Genomic DNA, 17771 nt, shown 5'->3' with positions numbered 1-17771 from the left:
ACAGAGCAACACTTACCACAAGGCAGCTGCATTCTTTCTGGTGATTTTATGACCTTAAGGGCATGGTCTAGGGTAGCAGTGATGTCCCAAAATGCAATGCTTCCATCGGTAGCAGCACTACACAGGAGCACACTTCTGTGAAGGGGGAAGCATTTTCAGATGCTGCTGGGTAAAGGTGACCCAGCTGCCTCACATGAGGTCTTTGGGGCACTGCCCTTTCACCCACTATTTTTAGCACAAGCTTTTCCTGCTGAATTTCATGAGCTTGTGATGAGGAAATCCAATAGGACAAGAGTTACTGCTTGCTGGTCTTTTCTGGCCCAACCCCCTACCCTAGTAAGAAACAGAATACATACTAGCATTTTCAGACTTGGCAGGCAGACTCAATGAACTGACTGATCTCCAATATATGTACACATCTGCAGACCACAAACTCTGACACATTCTTCCTCATCCCTCTCTCCCTCCCACACCTGTACTTATCTTTCTCAGCTCTAAAATCCCAAGCCTTTCAACATCTTAATAAGAGACTTCTTCAATCATTCAGGCCAAGTGCCCAGGATGTTAAATGGCACAAGGTGTTGAAGCAATTTCCTAGGGAGGCCCAGGCCTGACTCACCTTGTTCCAGTCCTTGCCTCATATGTCAGTGTTTGGATCTTCAGGACACAGCGCTGATGGTAAAAGGACTCTGCTAAGAGCTGTAGCTTCCGAGCTAATTCATCCACCAGAAAGAGCCTTTCAGGGGAAAAAAAAAAACCCAACAGGAGAAAAGGAAGACTATACAGTCACCTTTTGCTGGAGCAGCAACAATGATGTTTCTACCAGATGATTTCTATCTGATTCTGGAATTTACTGTGCATCTTCTCATGTGGAAGGGGTGTAGTGAATATCAAGCTTCTGACACTTCATTTGGTTGTGTAACCAGAGGCAGATCTCTTAACTTTGCCAAGCCTCATTTTCCCCACCTGTGAAATGGAAATAAATGCCTACGGCAGCTGCCTGCCAAGGTGTTACTCTTTCCTTCTTATGCTTTGCTTGATATGATGTGATACTGTAATCAATCATCCCCACTGAGCAGTGTGGGGAAACCAGCCTAGTGTTTTTAAATGTGTCCAAATAACCTACACGCAGATAATTGAAAACAAAATGCATTTTCTGGACTATGGTCTCATCAAGAGTATTCAGGACCAGACTGTGTAAAAGGTCTGCCATTGATGTGACTTGCTCCTTCAGGTTTCTCTAGCACAAAGGTATTCTTTCCCTGTCCTGTCCCTGTTCCCATATCTGTCTCCCCTCAGGCTTCCCTAATGTTCCCACAAAGAACTAGCAACTCCAAAGGAAGTTGTCACAAAAACAGAATGTGCTACTCACCTCACAGATCCATCACTACAGGCTGCAGCCAGGACAAGGCCAAAATTAAACTGCTGAGGACTGGTCACCACAACAATGGACATGTACCTGAGATCAGACACAGACCTTACTAATCCTGGTGAAGGAATAATCACCACCCAATGGCTCTTAGGGACTCAGGCTATACTAAATTCCTCTCTAGTCATTTAGGTACAGTGATAGCTTTAGCATGACTCAATAGAACAGCTCAGACATTAGTGTGTCCTATGGCTGTTAAATGTTAGATTTTTTTTCCTCCCCTATCCAAATTTATCTCAACTTCCTAACAGAATAGAATCATCCCAAAGTTAGAGACTCTCTCCTCATGAAACTAGGAATTTCCAGGGAGGGACCTTTGGGGATATACTTGGCTCATCCCCCACCCCACTTCTTGCTCCTAGCCAGCTGCCAAGTCCCAGTTTTGATTCTACAATTCTACTTCCCCAACACCTCTCATCCATTCTTTCTCCTTTCTCGTTCCCTCCCACTGCCATCATCCTGGCTCATGACCTTATTATCTCATGCATGTACTCCGCCATTTGTACTGATTTTTCTTTTCACATTATCCTCCTTTCCAAACAGTGCCTTTCAACGTTTCATAAACAGAAATAACCCTAGTTGCATAGAATAAAAAGGAGGATAAAAAAGCCTCTGCCCCTCCATCTAGAATATCTTTCTCCATGAAGTTTTCCCCACTCTCTGAGCTCCCAGACCACTCTATACAACATTAATGGCAATTACTACATTGTACCTTGTACTGGTATTAATTGTCCACATTTTTTCTCCTCGAGCAGGAATATATATTTTGCACCCCCCTCCCCCAAGATTGTAGGCCGGGGCTATGTATGCAGCAGGGTTTCCTCCAAAAGACCAAGGGCTAGCCTTCTGCCATCAGACTAAGGAGTGTCCAGTCATTTCCTTATTGCTGGTGACCATCACGCTCCCCACTCCTGAGTCAATATAGCTTATAAAGGTTACCTGGTTTCAGGGTCCATCTTGATAATCTTGTGCTTGTTCTTCTGGTGGTCCCAGTGCTCATCTAACCGGTGAGAAAGCAGATGGGTAACCTGGCAGGTGAGCCCTGCCTGGGCGTTGAGGTCTGGAGTGACCAGGAGTTCATAGCACTGTATCTCAGCCCTACTGCCAGCAGAGAAAAGGAGCCTTCTGAGTTTTGCCTGTGGCTCTGCTCCATCAGTATCTGCCCCACACAGTGCCAGGGTCCGAACACTAGAGATGTGGTTATTGATGGTGGCAAGCAAAGCGACTGTGGAGGAAGCAGCTACGAAAGCCAAAATGTTCACTGTTGTGTCTTCACTACTTGTGACCAGGATGTCAACAGTGTCGCCCCCCTCCTGAGTCCTCACAGCTCCAACATACCTCACACAGGTGAGTTCTCGACCATGCAGGGACTCCTTCAGGACTGCTTGGCTGCAGCTGCCCTCCTCCTGAGCCCGATACACCATGACATCCCCAGCCTTGATGTAGGCAAAGACCATGGTGGCTGGAGTTTGGGCATAGCCCCAAGAACGGTGGCCTCCACCACAGGGTACAATGTGAAGCTTCTCATGGGTCCGAGGGCTCCAGACTAAAAAGTCAGTAGAATGAAAGCCAAGGACAAGTAGGTTTCCATCAGGCGCAAAGCTGAGCCCAGCCACCCAGTCCATGCCTTTGCAAGGTCTTTGTTTCCATAGTGGCTGGAGCCGTCGCCCCTGCACACGGAGCTGCTGGAAGGAGCCATCCCTGCCTGTGCTATAGACATAATCCTTGTGGTAGGTCACTGAGGTAACACCCTGCTTCCCATGAATCCCAAACAGAAGGTCAACAGGGGCCCCCTCCTCAGGGGTGAGAGAACGCTCAGACCCTTGATCCTCATCACTGTCAGCACTGCTGTCACTCTTCCTTCCTCCTTCTCCACTTGCCTCAGCAGTGGCCTCTCCACAAAGAAATAAGAGCAAAGAGCCCCGGCGGTCGCCACACACAAGGAAGTCCCCTTGGGGTAAGAAGGTGAGGCAAGTGTGCCACCTTTGTTTGCAGAGGGGCAGGATATAGCGACGCTGCTCCACCACCTTGTCTACCCTTCCTAAAGTGCAGAAGGAGACGTCTAGCCACAACAAGACACCCTCTGGGCCAGAAGCAAAAAGGGCACAGCACAAATCATTCCTACCTGGATCCTGGGGCTGGCGTGTGACCCAGCTTAGGCCATGGACTTTCCCCTTATAAATCTTCAGTTCCTTTGCCTCTTGTGGGTAGTGGAGGGGAAATATTTTAATGTGACCCTCTAGGTTCCCTAGTGCACATATCACACTACCACCAGGTAGCTGAACAGCATCCAGCAAATTGTAGGACTGGTAATTGATATCATCCAAGATGAACTTCCACCGTTTAACTGTCAAGTCATAGAGATAAACGGCTCCAACATCAGTCATCACAAGAAGCCATGAAGGACTGACTAAAGTTAAGGCTTTTGGAGATCCTTTCTTTGTAAATGAGCTGAAGCCCAGAGGTGAGAGACTATTACCCTGAAGCCTGTTCCCCTTGAGGGGCCAAAGTCGAATGCTTGAATCAGCTCCACCTGTGACCACCCAGGCTTGTGTTTTGTGGACAGCCACAGCCCTGATGCTACGACCTTTGTGTCCTTTAAAGGTCTGAACTATTTCACCAACGTAATTCCACACAATGCAAGCTGAATCCTCTCCAATGCTAATGATATAATTGTCCAGAAGCTGGACAGACCACACCCTGGACTGGTGACCATAACACACCAGAATACACTGGACTAAGCCAGGAGGGGCCCTCAGGTCCCCCACTCTCCAGACCCGAATGCTTCGGTCATCAGAGGCTGAAGCTAAAAGGCCTTTGCTCTCCATGTAGCATATACTGAAGATGACCCCATTGTGCCCACTTATCCTTCTCTCCACTTTGACTCGTCTTTCCTCATTGGTAAAGTCAGCTGGGCGCCAAATCACCAGCTGGTTAAAAACAGTACCAGCAACCAGCACCAGCTCCTGCCAGTCCTTCCCCACCAAGCAAGCGGAATAGATAATACACATCTCCTCACAGTGTACCTCCCGCAAGGCCTGCTGATGGATGTGGTCATAAAGGACCACCGAGTTGTGTCCCAGGGCTAGGGCCAGGACAGAAGAGGCTTTTTCAGGGCCCTGGACCCAATGAAGATCCCAGATCCAGTCATGAAGCTCACAAAGCTGGGAAAGCCACGTCAGCTTCACTGTCTCCTCTGCCCAGCTCAATGTCAGAACACGGAGGCCTTTGCTTCCAAAGACAGCCAAAGTCGTCTCTGATGCCTGTGTAGATGCTGGGCTCTGAAGTTCCCTGATGCCGTGGATGTAATAATGAGAGAGGACACTTGGCACAAACTGGGTTACACCAAGCTGTCTGCCAGTTTCCAAGCAATAGATTAGTAGGTTAGGCCCTTCACCTGGACAGCAAAATAGTAAAATAAAATCAACATTACCATCATGTCCATTCAGAATAAGATGAAGTCCCTGTATATGTGAATTCAGAAGAAATATAGGGCTCTTCAAGCCCTATTACAGAATCATAGATTTAAGAGCCAGAAGGGATGTCAGAACTCATCTAGTCCAATCTCTTCATTGTAGAGAGGGCCAGACAGTCAAACCGATCTGCTCAAGGTCATAAAGTTAAGTAACAAGTAACCTGGGGCTTTGAAACCAGGTCCTCTGACTCCAAATCCATGGCTTCATGCTGCTGATGGCCAAGAGCACATAACAAGATTCTCGGGCCTTCCTGGCCTACTGCTGCTTTTGCATGGCCAAGAGCCAATCTTGGATTACTTGCCCCATCGGCCTCCTGAGCAGAGCTGTGATGTGCCCTCCTCAATACAGCAAGGCAGACATTGTATTGGTCCCTAATTGATTCTAACCCACTCTCCACAGTTGCCATTCCAAACCTCTTCTCTTCAAGGATTTCACTTCATAATTTACCCTCCAACAAAAAGAGACCATCTACAAGGAGGCTGCCCTTCTCCCTTCCTCACTGCATGTCACTCAGCCATCTCCATTTATTCCAGCCTCAGCTGAAGAGGTGGCACTTATTGTGGTCAAGACAAACCCCTCTACACAAGCCCTTGATAACATCTTGCTGTGAATTGTTCCCACTATCATTCCCAGTCCTTCTCCTCAAGCTTTCCACATCTACTGGCTCTTTTCCTACTGCCTACAAACATGGCTACATCTCCCTCACCCTTAAAAGAAAATCTGATCCAACCATCCCCTCTATCACTCTACATACTTCCTTATCCTGGGTAAGCTTGAGAAAGGAGTCTACAATAAGTGCCTCTACTCTCATCTTCTTCTAAACCCTCTGTAAACTGACTTCTGACCTCATCAGCCAACTGAATCTGCCTTTTCTATATTACTTATTGTTTTTTGATCGCCAATCAAAAGTCTTTTTTCAGTTGCCAAGGTGATTCTTCTAAGCACATCACCTCTCAATTAATAAACATTTTTAAGCACCTAATGTGTTCCAGGCACTGTGCTAAGCACTGGGGATACAAAAAGAGGCAAGACAGCCCCTGCCCTCAAGGAGCTTCCAATTTAATGATCTCTCTGCTCAATGAGTATCAGTGCTTCCTCTGTATTACCACCAGGATCAAATATAAACGCCAAATGGCATTCAAACCTCCCTAAAATCTGTATTCTTTTTACTTATCCAATCTTCTTACCTTTTATACCCCTAAAAGGTAAATGAATTTTAGAAGATTATCCAGGTATAGGCCTCGCTCACAAGCCTGTGTTTGCCCCCTCTATGAACTCCCAGATGTTTTCTGCTAACTCTAGCTATAGCTTAACGTGGGAAATTGCCCCTGTTTTGACCGAGAGTGGGAACTCGAAGGAGGATACTCTGCTGGGATCCTAGCCAGGTCCCTTCTAGGCATATCTCCCTGATTAACTGCCTAAGGTTCCCGAGAACTAGCCATTCCTAGGGACTATAAACAATTCCAGGAGTAGTCCTGGGGGTTTGGCTCCCCCTCAGGAGTATGTCTGGAGAAACTAAAAGTTTATTCCAACTTCTCTGGCAGTGATCCTGTGGGAACTCACTTGGTGTCAATCATAAAACTAGCTCATTTTACAAGCCACTATTGGTGGCTTCAAGCCACTTTTGTTTAAGGTACTATATAAGTCAAAGTAAGCCCCCACCTCTTTGGAGTCTCACCCGTAGAGAGGACGCTCTGCCCAGAATATTCCCAATTGGGACTCTGGGAGGCTGTACCGGGACCCCCAGCCAAATGGACCCAGAAATTGGTGCTTCCCCGATTTGGTAATGTATTTCTATTTAAATCTCTACATGGTGGTCACTTTTGCTTTAATAGTTACATTGTTAGGCTGCTAACTTTATTGCTGTTGCAAAACTAGTATCTCTTTTCCTGTGCTATAATACTCATTAAATTTGATTTTCTTCACCTGGTTTGGGAGTGTCATTTTTGTAGGAGTGAATCCTAACATTATCCTTAACAATACAACCCCCTTCCACATACTCAGCTACACTGGCCTAGGTAGAGTTCCTTGAACATGGCACCATGGATCTCTGTGCCTTTGCATTCACTGACTTTCTCCCAGGCTTGGAGGATTCTTGCCCCCTCCCCTGGCTTCCTGCAAGTCTCAGCTCCAATCTCACCTTCCCCAGTTTTCCTAGCTGTTGGTGACAGACTGCTTATCTTATATGTACTTAGTAATTCAGGTGTTGGCTCCTTTTGAATGTACACTCCTTCAAGGCAGTGACTGTTTTGTGTCCCCAGCATTTGGCAAGATACCCAGCACATAGTGAGTGCTTAATAAATACTTGGTGACTAAGTGTATTTGGTTGGTCTGGTATCTCTCATTTGTTCCACTGACCTATTTCTTCCTTGTGTGCCGGTGTGTAGCACCAATTTAAATATAAATCAGTTTTTAAATCATCAGCTTTTTTTCCCAGCTGAAGTCTGAAGCTACAACCAAGTAGTTGCTAGAGGCCAGCATTATCCCTAGGTCCTGGAGCCATTGTAGTATGCAGACAGCCCATTATTTTGGGGGCCAAGAACATCACAGATGCATGGTTACCCTGGTGGCTTTTAGTAGTATAAAACAGCTATAGGGGCAAGGTGGTCCTGAGGCCACTGGATTCTGGGGGACTCTGAAGGTGTGAGCACAGGCCAGGCGCTACTGAAAGCTGGATAAAGAGCATGAGGTAAAAGGGTGGGCTTAAACTTTGGGAATCCAGGACAACATGGTTCAATAACATAGGCCAGCACTATGAGTATCCAGATTTCTGGATCTCCTGGCACGCCCCCTTAGTTATTTTGGTAGAGTTGGAGTAGGAAGCATTTCTACTTTATTAAGGAAATCTGGGTAGAGCTGGTTGTCCTGCTGCTTTCTATTTCAGCATCTTAAGGAAGCCAACCTCAACTTTTTTTTTTTTTAAAGTGAGGCAATTGGGATTAAGTGACTTGCCCAGGGTCACACAGCTAGTAAGTGTTAAGTGTCAGAGGCCAGATTTGAACGAGGTACTCCTGACTCCAGGGCCAGTGCTCTATCCACTGCGCCACCTAGCTGCCCCCAACCTCAACTTTTTACAATGAGCCCAACTCTGTTTTACCACCTACAGGGTTCCAAATACCTCCTCCAGGAGCAATTTGGAATTATGCTCAAAGGACTATAAAGCTGTGCATACCCTTTGACCCAGCAATACCACTTTTGGGTCTTTTTCCCAAAAAAAGGAAAAGGACCCACATGTACAAAAATATTTATAGCTGCTCTTTTTGTGGTGGCAAGGAATTGGAAATTGAGGGGATGTCCATCAACTGGGGAATGGCTGAACAAGTTGTGGTATATGAATGTAATGGAATTCTACTGTGCTGTAAGAAATGATGAGCAGGAGGAGTTCAGAGAAACCTGGAAGGACTTGCATGAACTGATGATGAGTGAGATGAGCAGAACCAGAAGAACATTATACACAGTATCATCAACATTATGTGTTGATCAACTGTGATAGACTAGATTCTTCTCACCAATCCAATGGTACAAGAAAGTTCCAAAGGACTCATGATGGAAAAAGGCTCTCCAAATCCAGGAAAAAAACAAGGAACTGTGGAATATGGATGCTGATTGGACCATATTATTTCTTTTGTTTTTGGTGCTGTTGGTCTTCTGTTTTGAGGTTTTTTTCTTTTTGCTCTGATTCTTCTCTTATAACATGATTAATGCAGAAATATGTTTAATGTTATTACGTATACATAACCTATATCAGATTACCTGCTGTCTAGGGGAGGGGGGGAGAAAAATTTTAAATTGGAAATCTTATATAAACAAATGTTGAAAACTATGTCTACATGTAACAGGAAAATAATAAAATACCTTTATTCAAATACCTCCTCCAGGAAGCTGCCCCATCAGCTAGAGGGTATAAAGGAAAGAGCACCAGATTTGGAGTCCAAAACCACCCTGCTCTCATACTTACTATCTGTGAGACCTTGAGCAGGTCACTTTCTGGGCCTCACCCATCCTCCTCTTCTAGAAAAACGAACTAGATGATCTCTAAGGTCCTTCATGGCGCTAAACGCCACTATCACTTCATGCGCCAAGAAAAACGTCAAACCCACCAAACAGGCCCCGCCCGACACAGGCCAGGGGCAGAGGGTCCTAAACCAGAGCGTCGGGGCCCCGAAGCGAGCCCCCTTACCTGCCAGGACTCGGTCCCCCACACACTCCAGGGCGGTGACAGGGGCGAGCAGCAGCAACGACTCTGCCTTCCCCACAGGAGGCTCCATGGCTCGCGTAACGACAGCACGAGAGGCCGGCAGCAGAGGCCCGCACGCCGGCTTCTGACAAGGCACCGTCCTCGCGCGCACAGGCTCAAGACGCTCCACAGCCAATGGAACGGCCTGTCGCTGATCGCCTTCCCGGCCAGAACTTTCCAAAGTTGGCGGTCATTGGCCCGTTTCATTTCAAGACCACCCCCGGTCGTGCGACGATTGGAGGATGAGTAGCAGGCCTTCCTACCAGGAAGCCAATGGGATGTCCCCTACAACTCACGTGACTCTAGAACGTTGGGTCCCTGCGGAAGCACCAGCAGGAGGCGGGACCACTCTATACCTCAGGCACCAATCCTCTTCCGCAACTAAGCCGGATGCCGGCCGACGGTGACCCCAACCCTGCGAGCCCCACAGAAAGTCTAGGCCACATGAAGGCTTTAATTTTTTATTTGGCCGTTTTAGAAGGGCCTCGGTCCGCACGCAGTAGAACACAAAATGAAGGGGCAAAGGGCGAAGCGGGGCTGGGGCTGCCTCTTCACAGCCCCCAGACTCCCCTGGCTGGTGAGGACGGAGGCCAGGAGTGTCCCGCTAGCTGCCCAACCGGGCCCACGGTAGCCTGCAGAGATTTCCTAAGCTGGGAACTCTGAGAGTTCAGGCCCTTCTAGGGGGTGCCTATGGATTAGAGCACGGCCACAGAAGTCCATCTGAGTGGGACTTCCCAGGCACAGGAATCACGTGTCCTTCAACATGGTGTAGATCAAAAGTTTGGAAACAACCACCTTTGAGAGACATCTTGAGCCTGTTTTAAGAGCGTAGAGTCCTTCAGGTCCCTTTTCCTTTAAAGTACTCCTTTCTCCCCTCCACAATAGTGCCACCTTGCCCAGCCTGGCCTCATAGAAGCTAACCCCCAAGCCTCAGCCCTTGAGATGAGCCCTTTTTGTGCTGACCAATATTCTTACAGGAGTGTGCTCAAGCCTAGGGTTTAAAAGACTTCCTGACTCTCCGAAGTCTTTCATGGACCTGGTAGGCTTATACCCTAGCTTCTTAAACCACCTGACTGAATGCAAAAAATTTGGCAACAGTAAAAGGTTATTATGTATACCTATCTTATATATCTATATACCCAGGTCGAGAGTGGAAAAAGGTTAAGATGCCCTGGCTTATGTCAACTGTGGTCTTTCCCCCTGCTACTCAGTCACCACAAAACATTCCCAGAAGTGTGTGGGGAATCTATCTTAGGGTAACTAAGTGGAGAAACAAAGAGAGGCCTCTTTGGTTTAGTTCTCCTGAAGGATTTGTAATGTGTGCTTGTGTTCCTGAAGGGGGTGGAGAATCGGAGGGAAAGAATACAGATAAACCCCTGGTTAGCTGCAGGAGTATTTGCATATATCTGTGTGAGGCATGGTTGTACACAAGTCACTATTTGCATATGCATGATAAGCTATAGCAGAGATAACAGAGATGGCCAGGACCCGAAAGGTGCAATGTCCCAGTTTCAGAAGGCATACTGACAAAGAGCATTTTCTGAAAAACTCTTCCATTCTATGCACCTCTGAGATTGCAAACTGGCAGCTGTTCTTCAGGAAGTGCCCCCAGGACCTAGTCTCTGTTGCCCACTGCTCACAAAAAACACATGACTTTAAATAAGAAAACAAAACCACTTCATTCCATAAAATTGTTACTATTGCACTTTAAAAGTTTCCCTTTCCCCCCAATAATTTATACTTCTGCATGATTAAAGCCTGTTTTCCCCTGAGAAGAAGCCATTGCTATGTGCCCATGTATGGTATCATCCCTCACCTTGCTGTAGGTAAGGCTCCTACTCCTGCTCCTGGCTCTGGCCAGTCATTGCTTTCTAGGTCTTGGATCCTCCTCTGTAAAATGAGAGCACCACATGGGCTGATTTCTAAGGTCCTATTCAGCTCTGACGTGACTGTTTCTCTTCCACATGAGCCCTGCCCAAGGTTGAACCCTGAACTGCAGGAAGTGTGACCTGTGAGTCAGAAGCATGAAGCTTTGAGTGCTGCAGTATTCCTTATGGAGGGAAGACCTTGACTGGCAGGATGGTGAAGCAACAAAAACAAAAAAGGAAGATTTCACTAAGGGATCCAAGATACCAGAGAAACTTAGGAATTAGCCAGTATCTCTCCCCAACTCCCCCCTGGAACTCTTAAGCACCAAATCAGCTTTTTTTCATGGTGACAGTGACATTTCTACAAATAACTTAAGGGCTTAAATTCTCCTTAGCTTCAATGTGAAGGGTGTAAAGGTGAGAATCAAACTCTGGCCTATTTCCTTCCTTGCAGACACACACAGAACTTAAGCCTGACTTCAAGCTTTTCCCTTCCTTTACCAGGAGACTGCCACCCTCAAAATGAACCTCCCTCTTCCCCAGCCACGGCCAGGGCCCGTACCAGGGAGCTACTAACTACTGGATGATTTCAGTGGAAATAAGGGAACAAACAGCCACACCCCCAGTGAGGCCACCAGAAGCCCCAAGTTCATACATGGGATGAACTCATTTGGGCCCCAAGTAAATTCCTTCTTACTTTGAAAACCCTTTCAGGTCTTTTTTCCTGGCGAGATTCCATGGATACTGGGCAGTAGGGCTCCTCTGGGCACTCATACTTTCCTGTTGTGATTATACCACACTTTCTCGCTAATTCAACCTTCTGACCACCCCAAGCCTAATACCTCAGATATCATCTTAGAGCCTCATGAATGAGGGGAAGGTCAGACACCCCAAGCTGAGGAGCCTTCCTGGCAGAAAAAGCAAAGAACTATCAGCTTCCTGTCAAAGCACAGTCTTCACCGAAGAAGCTGCTTCAGGTCTGTCCATGGCTATCTGTGAGCTCACCCCAGCCCGTCAGAGCTCTACATGCACATTCTTGTAGGACTTGTCCACTGTCCACTCAGTCTGGGCCTCAAGCTCCTCCTGAGCATAACGAGCCATCTCCTGATGGAGCTGCATCTGGCGACTCTTGCTGGGGTCTACATTGATCCAATTGTTAGCTATCCATTTGGTTCCCTGGGTGACTAGACAGCCACCATGCAATGAATATTCATCCAATTCTCCTACCCAACCTGGAGAGAGAGGAAGAAAGATCAAGCAATAAGTCACCTAGCAGAAAACAGAAAGGCTCATGACACTGATTACCTATCAGAGCCATCTGGAGGAAGGACTAGGATCCAGAGCTTGCCTAAGCTCTGAAAGTGATTCTTCCTTTTGCAAAAGTGGTCTGAGCCATAGACAAATGCATGGACCTCTCAAAGCTACACAAGCACTCATGGTTTCCTGTTTTTCTAACTATAACCTCAATTTTTGTCTCCAGCCCTGGTCTCTCTTCTAAGCTCCAAAACTCACTCCTTCAACTTCCTAACAGGACAGCCTTACCTCATAATCTCATTGGTACCCAAACTCAACATGCCCCAGATTGAGTTTAACTTTTCCACTAAACTACCACCTCCTACTGATTTGATTAAAGTCTCTGGGCAACCCACACTTGGTCTCTCTTGTCATTACCTTGAGTTATTATCTTCTCTGTCCTCTTCCCTGCTCACTCCATATTCAAACAGAAGTTAAGTGACTTGATCAGAGTCACAGAGCTGGTAAGTCTCTGAGGTCAGATTTGAACTTAAGTCTTCCTGACTCCAGGTCCATCGTTCTATCCACTGAACCACCTTATCATCAACTTATCCTATGTACTGGACTGAGTAAAGCTCAAATATCTTTGCCCAGTATTCAGGGTCCTAAATCTGCTGCCCCACTACATTTCCAAACTTATCTAATATGACCACCTCTCCCACCTGCCAAATGTTTCTGATATCCTGTCCCAAACTATTCTAACAGGTCCTCCACAAATCCTATATGAGGACTGGTTTACCTGAATTCCTATTCAGCCTTTAAATCCCAATTTGAATGCCATTGCCTCCACAAAGCCTGCCCTCATCACCTATGGTATTTCTCCAACTGTGCAGAAAAGAACCCTAAAACATCCTAAGCTTTTTCTTTAAGTGAACATATGTCTTTTATTAATAGGCCTTAAAAATAATCATTTTTAGAGGATTTTACTCTAAGGATTCTGTCAAAGTTTTGTTTAAAAACTGAAGGATCCTACCACTGAGAAAAAGTTTGAGAACCACTTTCCTAGAGTATGTATTAGCTTTACTCAGTCCAGTAATAGGATAAGTTGATGATAAGGTGGCTCAGGGGACAGAATGCTGGTCTGGATTTTAACTCAGGTCCTCCGGAATCCAAGGCCAGTGCTTTATCCACTGCGCCACCTAGCGGCCCCTTACTTTTTTTTGTAGACTGGGTCTCCCTACCTCATTCAGACTAAAAGTACAGCATCACTCATGGGTTCAATCCCCAGACTAATTGGTACAGAAGCTGTTAACCCCACTGCCTCTCAAAATTCCTGACCTTAAGAAATCTACCAAGGGGCAGCTAGGTGGCGCAGTGGATAGAGCACCGGCCCTGGAGTCAGGAGTACCTGAGTTCAAATCCGGCCTCAGACACTTAACACTTACTAGCTGTGTGACCCTGGGCAAGTCACTTAACCCCAATTGCCTCACTAAAAAAAAAAAAGAAAAAGAAAAAGAAAAAAGAAATCTACCAGCCTCAGCCTTCTCAAGAAGCAGGGACCACAGGCATGCATACTCCACCACACTTGGTATTTTCATTCTAAATTTTCTCTTAGTTCCAAGTACAGTGTTCTATACACAATAGGCACTTAATAAGATGTTCACTGAACTGAAAATACTATTTATTCTATTTAGAATGCCTTCCCCACCCCTCCTATACTCTTCTCCCTAGCCAAACCTTACCAACCTTTCAAGGCCTACCTCCCATCCTACCTCCTTCAAGAAGCCTCTTGGGATTATACCAGCCTGGACTGATCTCTCGTTCCTTTAAGATCTACTTGCACTTGACTCTACCACTCATGATGGTAGAGACCTAATATTGATTTATAGATCATCTAATTCAACTAGCTCATGATATTGGGGAAGAAAGAGCCTCAGAAAGGGGAAGGAATTTTTCCAAGATCACACAGATAGAAACGGTTTTCAAATTCATTTTTGGTCTTCTTATACACTATTATTATCTAATATTTCCATATACGTGTATCTTGTTTTCCCAACTATGCTACAAGCTTTTGGAAAGTAGAGACTGTGATTTCTACCTTTCATAGCTCAAAGGATAGAATTGGGATTGAGGTCCTTTCATTCACAACAGTTAATGTTGCCTCATCTACTCCTATGTCAGTCTTCAGGTCACATGGCAATGAGACTGACAAAAGGCAGCTATGAAAGTGTCAAATGGGACCTTCATGGAAATGGGAAAGTTCAGAAATAGAGAGTTTGGTGAGGAGGTAAAGAGAGTATGGGAAGGGAATGTGAGGAAGAGATTTTCCAATTCAGACATGTTTCATTTAAGGTGATGAGAAGACACTGATGCTTTGTGAAGAAAAGGGCCTGAGGGGATCATTCTGTCCTACCCCTTCAAATCTGGACCAGAGGAAGATGTGACAAACAATAAGGTAGAAAAGAGCCAATGCAAGTAGCTTTCAAAGGAATTCTGGAGTCCCAGCCTCACAGCCCAGAAAAGGAACACACTTAAAAGTCCCAATGAGGGCACCTAAAGTGGGGGAACCTCAACAAGGGAACTATTCCATGGGCCTGTGCTTATTTCCTGAGGAAGCACATCTTTTTTGCCCTCTAAAGCCATAACGGCAGGGGCACTGTACCTTGCCCATCAGACAGGTAGTTGTACCAGAAGACAGCGGTGCCTTGCCGAGGCTTCACTCTCAGGTTCCCCTTGTCACAGTGTTTCCGGGTATCTCGGAGATCAATGTCATTCTGAATCAGGGACTGCAAGTGGATCAGCAAGTAGTAAGTGTTTATGCTGCCAACACAGGGAGAGCCTAAGAGAGAGGCAAGGTATGGGTGGGTATTTCTAACTCCTGCCTCTTGCCCAATTTCCCCACCCCTGAGTCTAGCACAAAGCCAGATTTGGACAGATTCCCCAATACTACCTGCTTTAGTTCCCAAGGCAGGCTGTGAGCTATTTCCACCTAACGGCAGAGACTGAAGGATCAGTGCAGAAAGACTCATTACCAAAAGCAAAATGACTCTTCCCTATACCCAAGTCATCAGAAAAAGCCAGTTCCAGCCATTCCAGGAAGCTACGTCAGAAGAAACTGAGGAGGACTTCCAAGTCACACTGGAAAATGACTTCTACCTGGGTCAGTCTCCTTTCCTTTTTTTCAAGTTCTGGAGGTCAGGTTGATCAAGGCCTTCATACTCTCTTTGGAGGTCACCCAGTCAATTTCAGAGGGCCATTTGGGCAGAAGTATGCACAACAAGGGGAACCAACTGGGCTACAACACTCCTTCCCTTACCAGTTCATCATAGGTCCTGTTATCTGCGACTGGGAAAGTTGTCTCCCCACCACCGGTGACATTGTTCAGGTAAAACAGTACAGTGACATAGCTGTATTAGGCAGAAAGAGGAAAGAAGTAGTTAGGATCTCAGTCAAAATCGAAGGCCTCACGATATGCAAGAAAGGGAGCAAAACAAAAGGGGCAAATTGCTAACCCTTTCCCTTCGCTCAAGCTATGCCTTCTGTTTGTTTCATTAATCAAGGTATAGGGTGCAGAACAAGGGAGGTTCAAGTCCTGATGTCTGGGCCAGGGAAGATCACAACCAGAGCCTGATGATCAGTTTCAGGTGCCACATTTTAAGAGGACATTAACCATCTGGAGATGCAGCCAAACAAGAGCAACTGGAATGTTCAGGGGTATAGAAACCGTGGGGAGGCTGAGCCTCATAAGGGGAACAAAGCTTCCAGGAAAGGGGTGGAGGTGGGGGTAGGAACACCATTTCTGTCTTCCAGTATCTGAAATGCAATTGTGTAGAAAACAAGGATTATACTGTGATGGACTATATTCTTCTCACCAATGCAATGGTACAGAAGAGTTCCAGGGAACTCATGATAGAAGAGGATCTCCAAATCCAAGAAAAAAAAAAGAAAGAAAGAACTGTGGAGTATAGATGCTGATTGAACCATATTATTTCTTTTGTTTTGGGTGCTGTTGTTTTTTTTTTCTATTTTGAGGTTTTGCATCACTGCTCTGATTCTTTCTCTTGTAACAGGATTAATGCAGAAATAGGATTAATGTTATTATGTATATATATATATCTATATGTATATGTATAGAGATATATAGATATAACCTATATCAGATTACCTGCTGTCTAGGGGAGGGGGGGAGGGAGGGGAGGGAGGGAGAAAAATCGGAAATTGTAAAGCTTGTATAAACAAAAGTTGAGAACTATCTTTACATGTAATGGAAAAAATAAAATACCTCATACATTAAAAAAAAAAAAGAAAAAAAGGATTAGTCTTGTTTTGCTTGGCCCGAGAGGGCAAGAACTAGGCAGAAGTTGCGAAGGGGGCAGATCTCAGCTTGATAAGAACTTCCTAACTATTAAAAGAAGACCCAACATAAATATCCCATATAACCAGAGTATATTGAGAGCCCACTCTATGCAAGGCCCAGAGAGGCACAGTGGGCACATTGGATGGAGAACTGGCCACAGTGAAAATGAGAGATGGTGGCCAGAATGACGATCCTGGATGAGTTACATCATTTCTCAGCATCCCAGGCAACTCTCTGAAATAAGTTGCCTAACAGTTCATAGTATTAGTGGATGGAACTCTCACCTGGAATTCTAGCTGAGCCTAGATGTCCTCTTGTCAGGGATATTGTAGAAGGAACTTCTACTCAGAGACAGATTAAACTAGATGAACTTTAAAGCTCCTTCTACCTTTGCATTCTACAAATGCACCATTAACTTCAGCAGGAAACAGGCTAGGACCAGTCAGCCACATGAACAACACAAGACCAAGGACTCCCCTTGTGTGTCTGGTCTGTGTTGCACTAGCCACAAGAGAGATAATATTACAAGATAACCTCTAAAAGCTAAGGAGGGGCAACGGAGTGACAAAGTGGATAGAGTGCAGGGCCTGGAGTCAGGAAGATTCATCTTATTCAGTTCAAATCTGGCCTCAGACACTTACTAGCTGTGTGACTCTGAACGAGTCATTTAACCCTATTTGCCTCAGGTTTTTTTCTTTGTTTTTTGGGGTTTTTTTGTTTTTTTTTGTGGGACAATGAGGGTTAAGTGACTTGCCTGGGGTCACACAGCTAGTAAGTGTCAAGTGTCCGAGGCTGGATTTGAACTCAGCCCTGAATCCAGGGCTGGTGCTTTATCCACTGCGCCACCTAGCCGCCCCCGCCTCAGTTTTTTCATCTGTAAAATGAGCTGAAGAAGAAAATGGGAAATCCCTCTAGTATCTTTGCTAAGAAAACACTAAATGGGGTCATGCAGAGTCACACACAACTGGAAAATAACTGAATAACAACCATCAAAAAGGCTAAGAAATTAAAAAACAGCTCAGCAAAACTAATCACAACCTATGGAAAGAGTCTGCAATATCATACACCCCCGGTAGTCTTCAAAGAAAAGAGGGAAGTATCTCTTTTTTTTCCTTTAGAAATACTAACTTTAGGGCAGCTAGGTGGCGCAGTGGATAAAGCACTGGCCTTA

General features: G+C 45.8%; 2 protein-coding genes across 3 annotated transcripts in view; both read right to left on the bottom strand.

Moving 5' to 3' along the window:
* Window positions 1-106: 106 nt before the first annotated feature.
* Window positions 107-9252, bottom strand: WDR6 (WD repeat domain 6). 2 transcript variants are annotated; one of them, XR_006354295.1, is made up of 4 exons: window positions 9086-9252; window positions 2369-4826; window positions 620-1459; window positions 107-135 (listed from the first exon to the last, which is right to left on the bottom strand). XR_006354295.1 is itself a non-coding variant. In XM_043979918.1 (4 exons), exons 1-4 carry the CDS (start codon window positions 9171-9173, stop codon window positions 616-618), a joined length of 2754 nt encoding a protein of 917 aa, XP_043835853.1. In that variant the 5' UTR covers window positions 9174-9252; the 3' UTR covers window positions 311-615. The 2 variants fall into 2 exon arrangements, 1 of the variants encoding a protein (XP_043835853.1); XM_043979918.1 differs by lacking the exon at window positions 107-135 and having other exon boundaries at window positions 311-736; window positions 1373-1459.
* A 322-nt stretch (window positions 9253-9574) lies between these two features.
* The window catches only part of P4HTM (prolyl 4-hydroxylase, transmembrane), a 33175-nt gene continuing 24978 nt past the window's right edge, over window positions 9575-17771 (bottom strand). The window contains exons 7-9 of the mRNA XM_043979921.1: window positions 15560-15650; window positions 14906-15029; window positions 9575-12242 (exon numbers count right to left, since the gene is read on the bottom strand). Coding sequence (XP_043835856.1) covers window positions 12025-12242; window positions 14906-15029; window positions 15560-15650 — 433 coding nt within the window. The 3' untranslated portion in view covers window positions 9575-12024. The remainder of the gene's footprint in view (window positions 12243-14905; window positions 15030-15559; window positions 15651-17771) is intronic.

The sequence above is a fragment of the Dromiciops gliroides genome, chromosome 1, assembly GCF_019393635.1.
Source record: "Dromiciops gliroides isolate mDroGli1 chromosome 1, mDroGli1.pri, whole genome shotgun sequence".
Lineage (NCBI taxonomy): Eukaryota > Metazoa > Chordata > Mammalia > Microbiotheria > Microbiotheriidae > Dromiciops > Dromiciops gliroides.
Note: the sequence above shows the minus strand (reverse complement) of the source record. Positions and strands in the feature narration are given on the sequence as shown.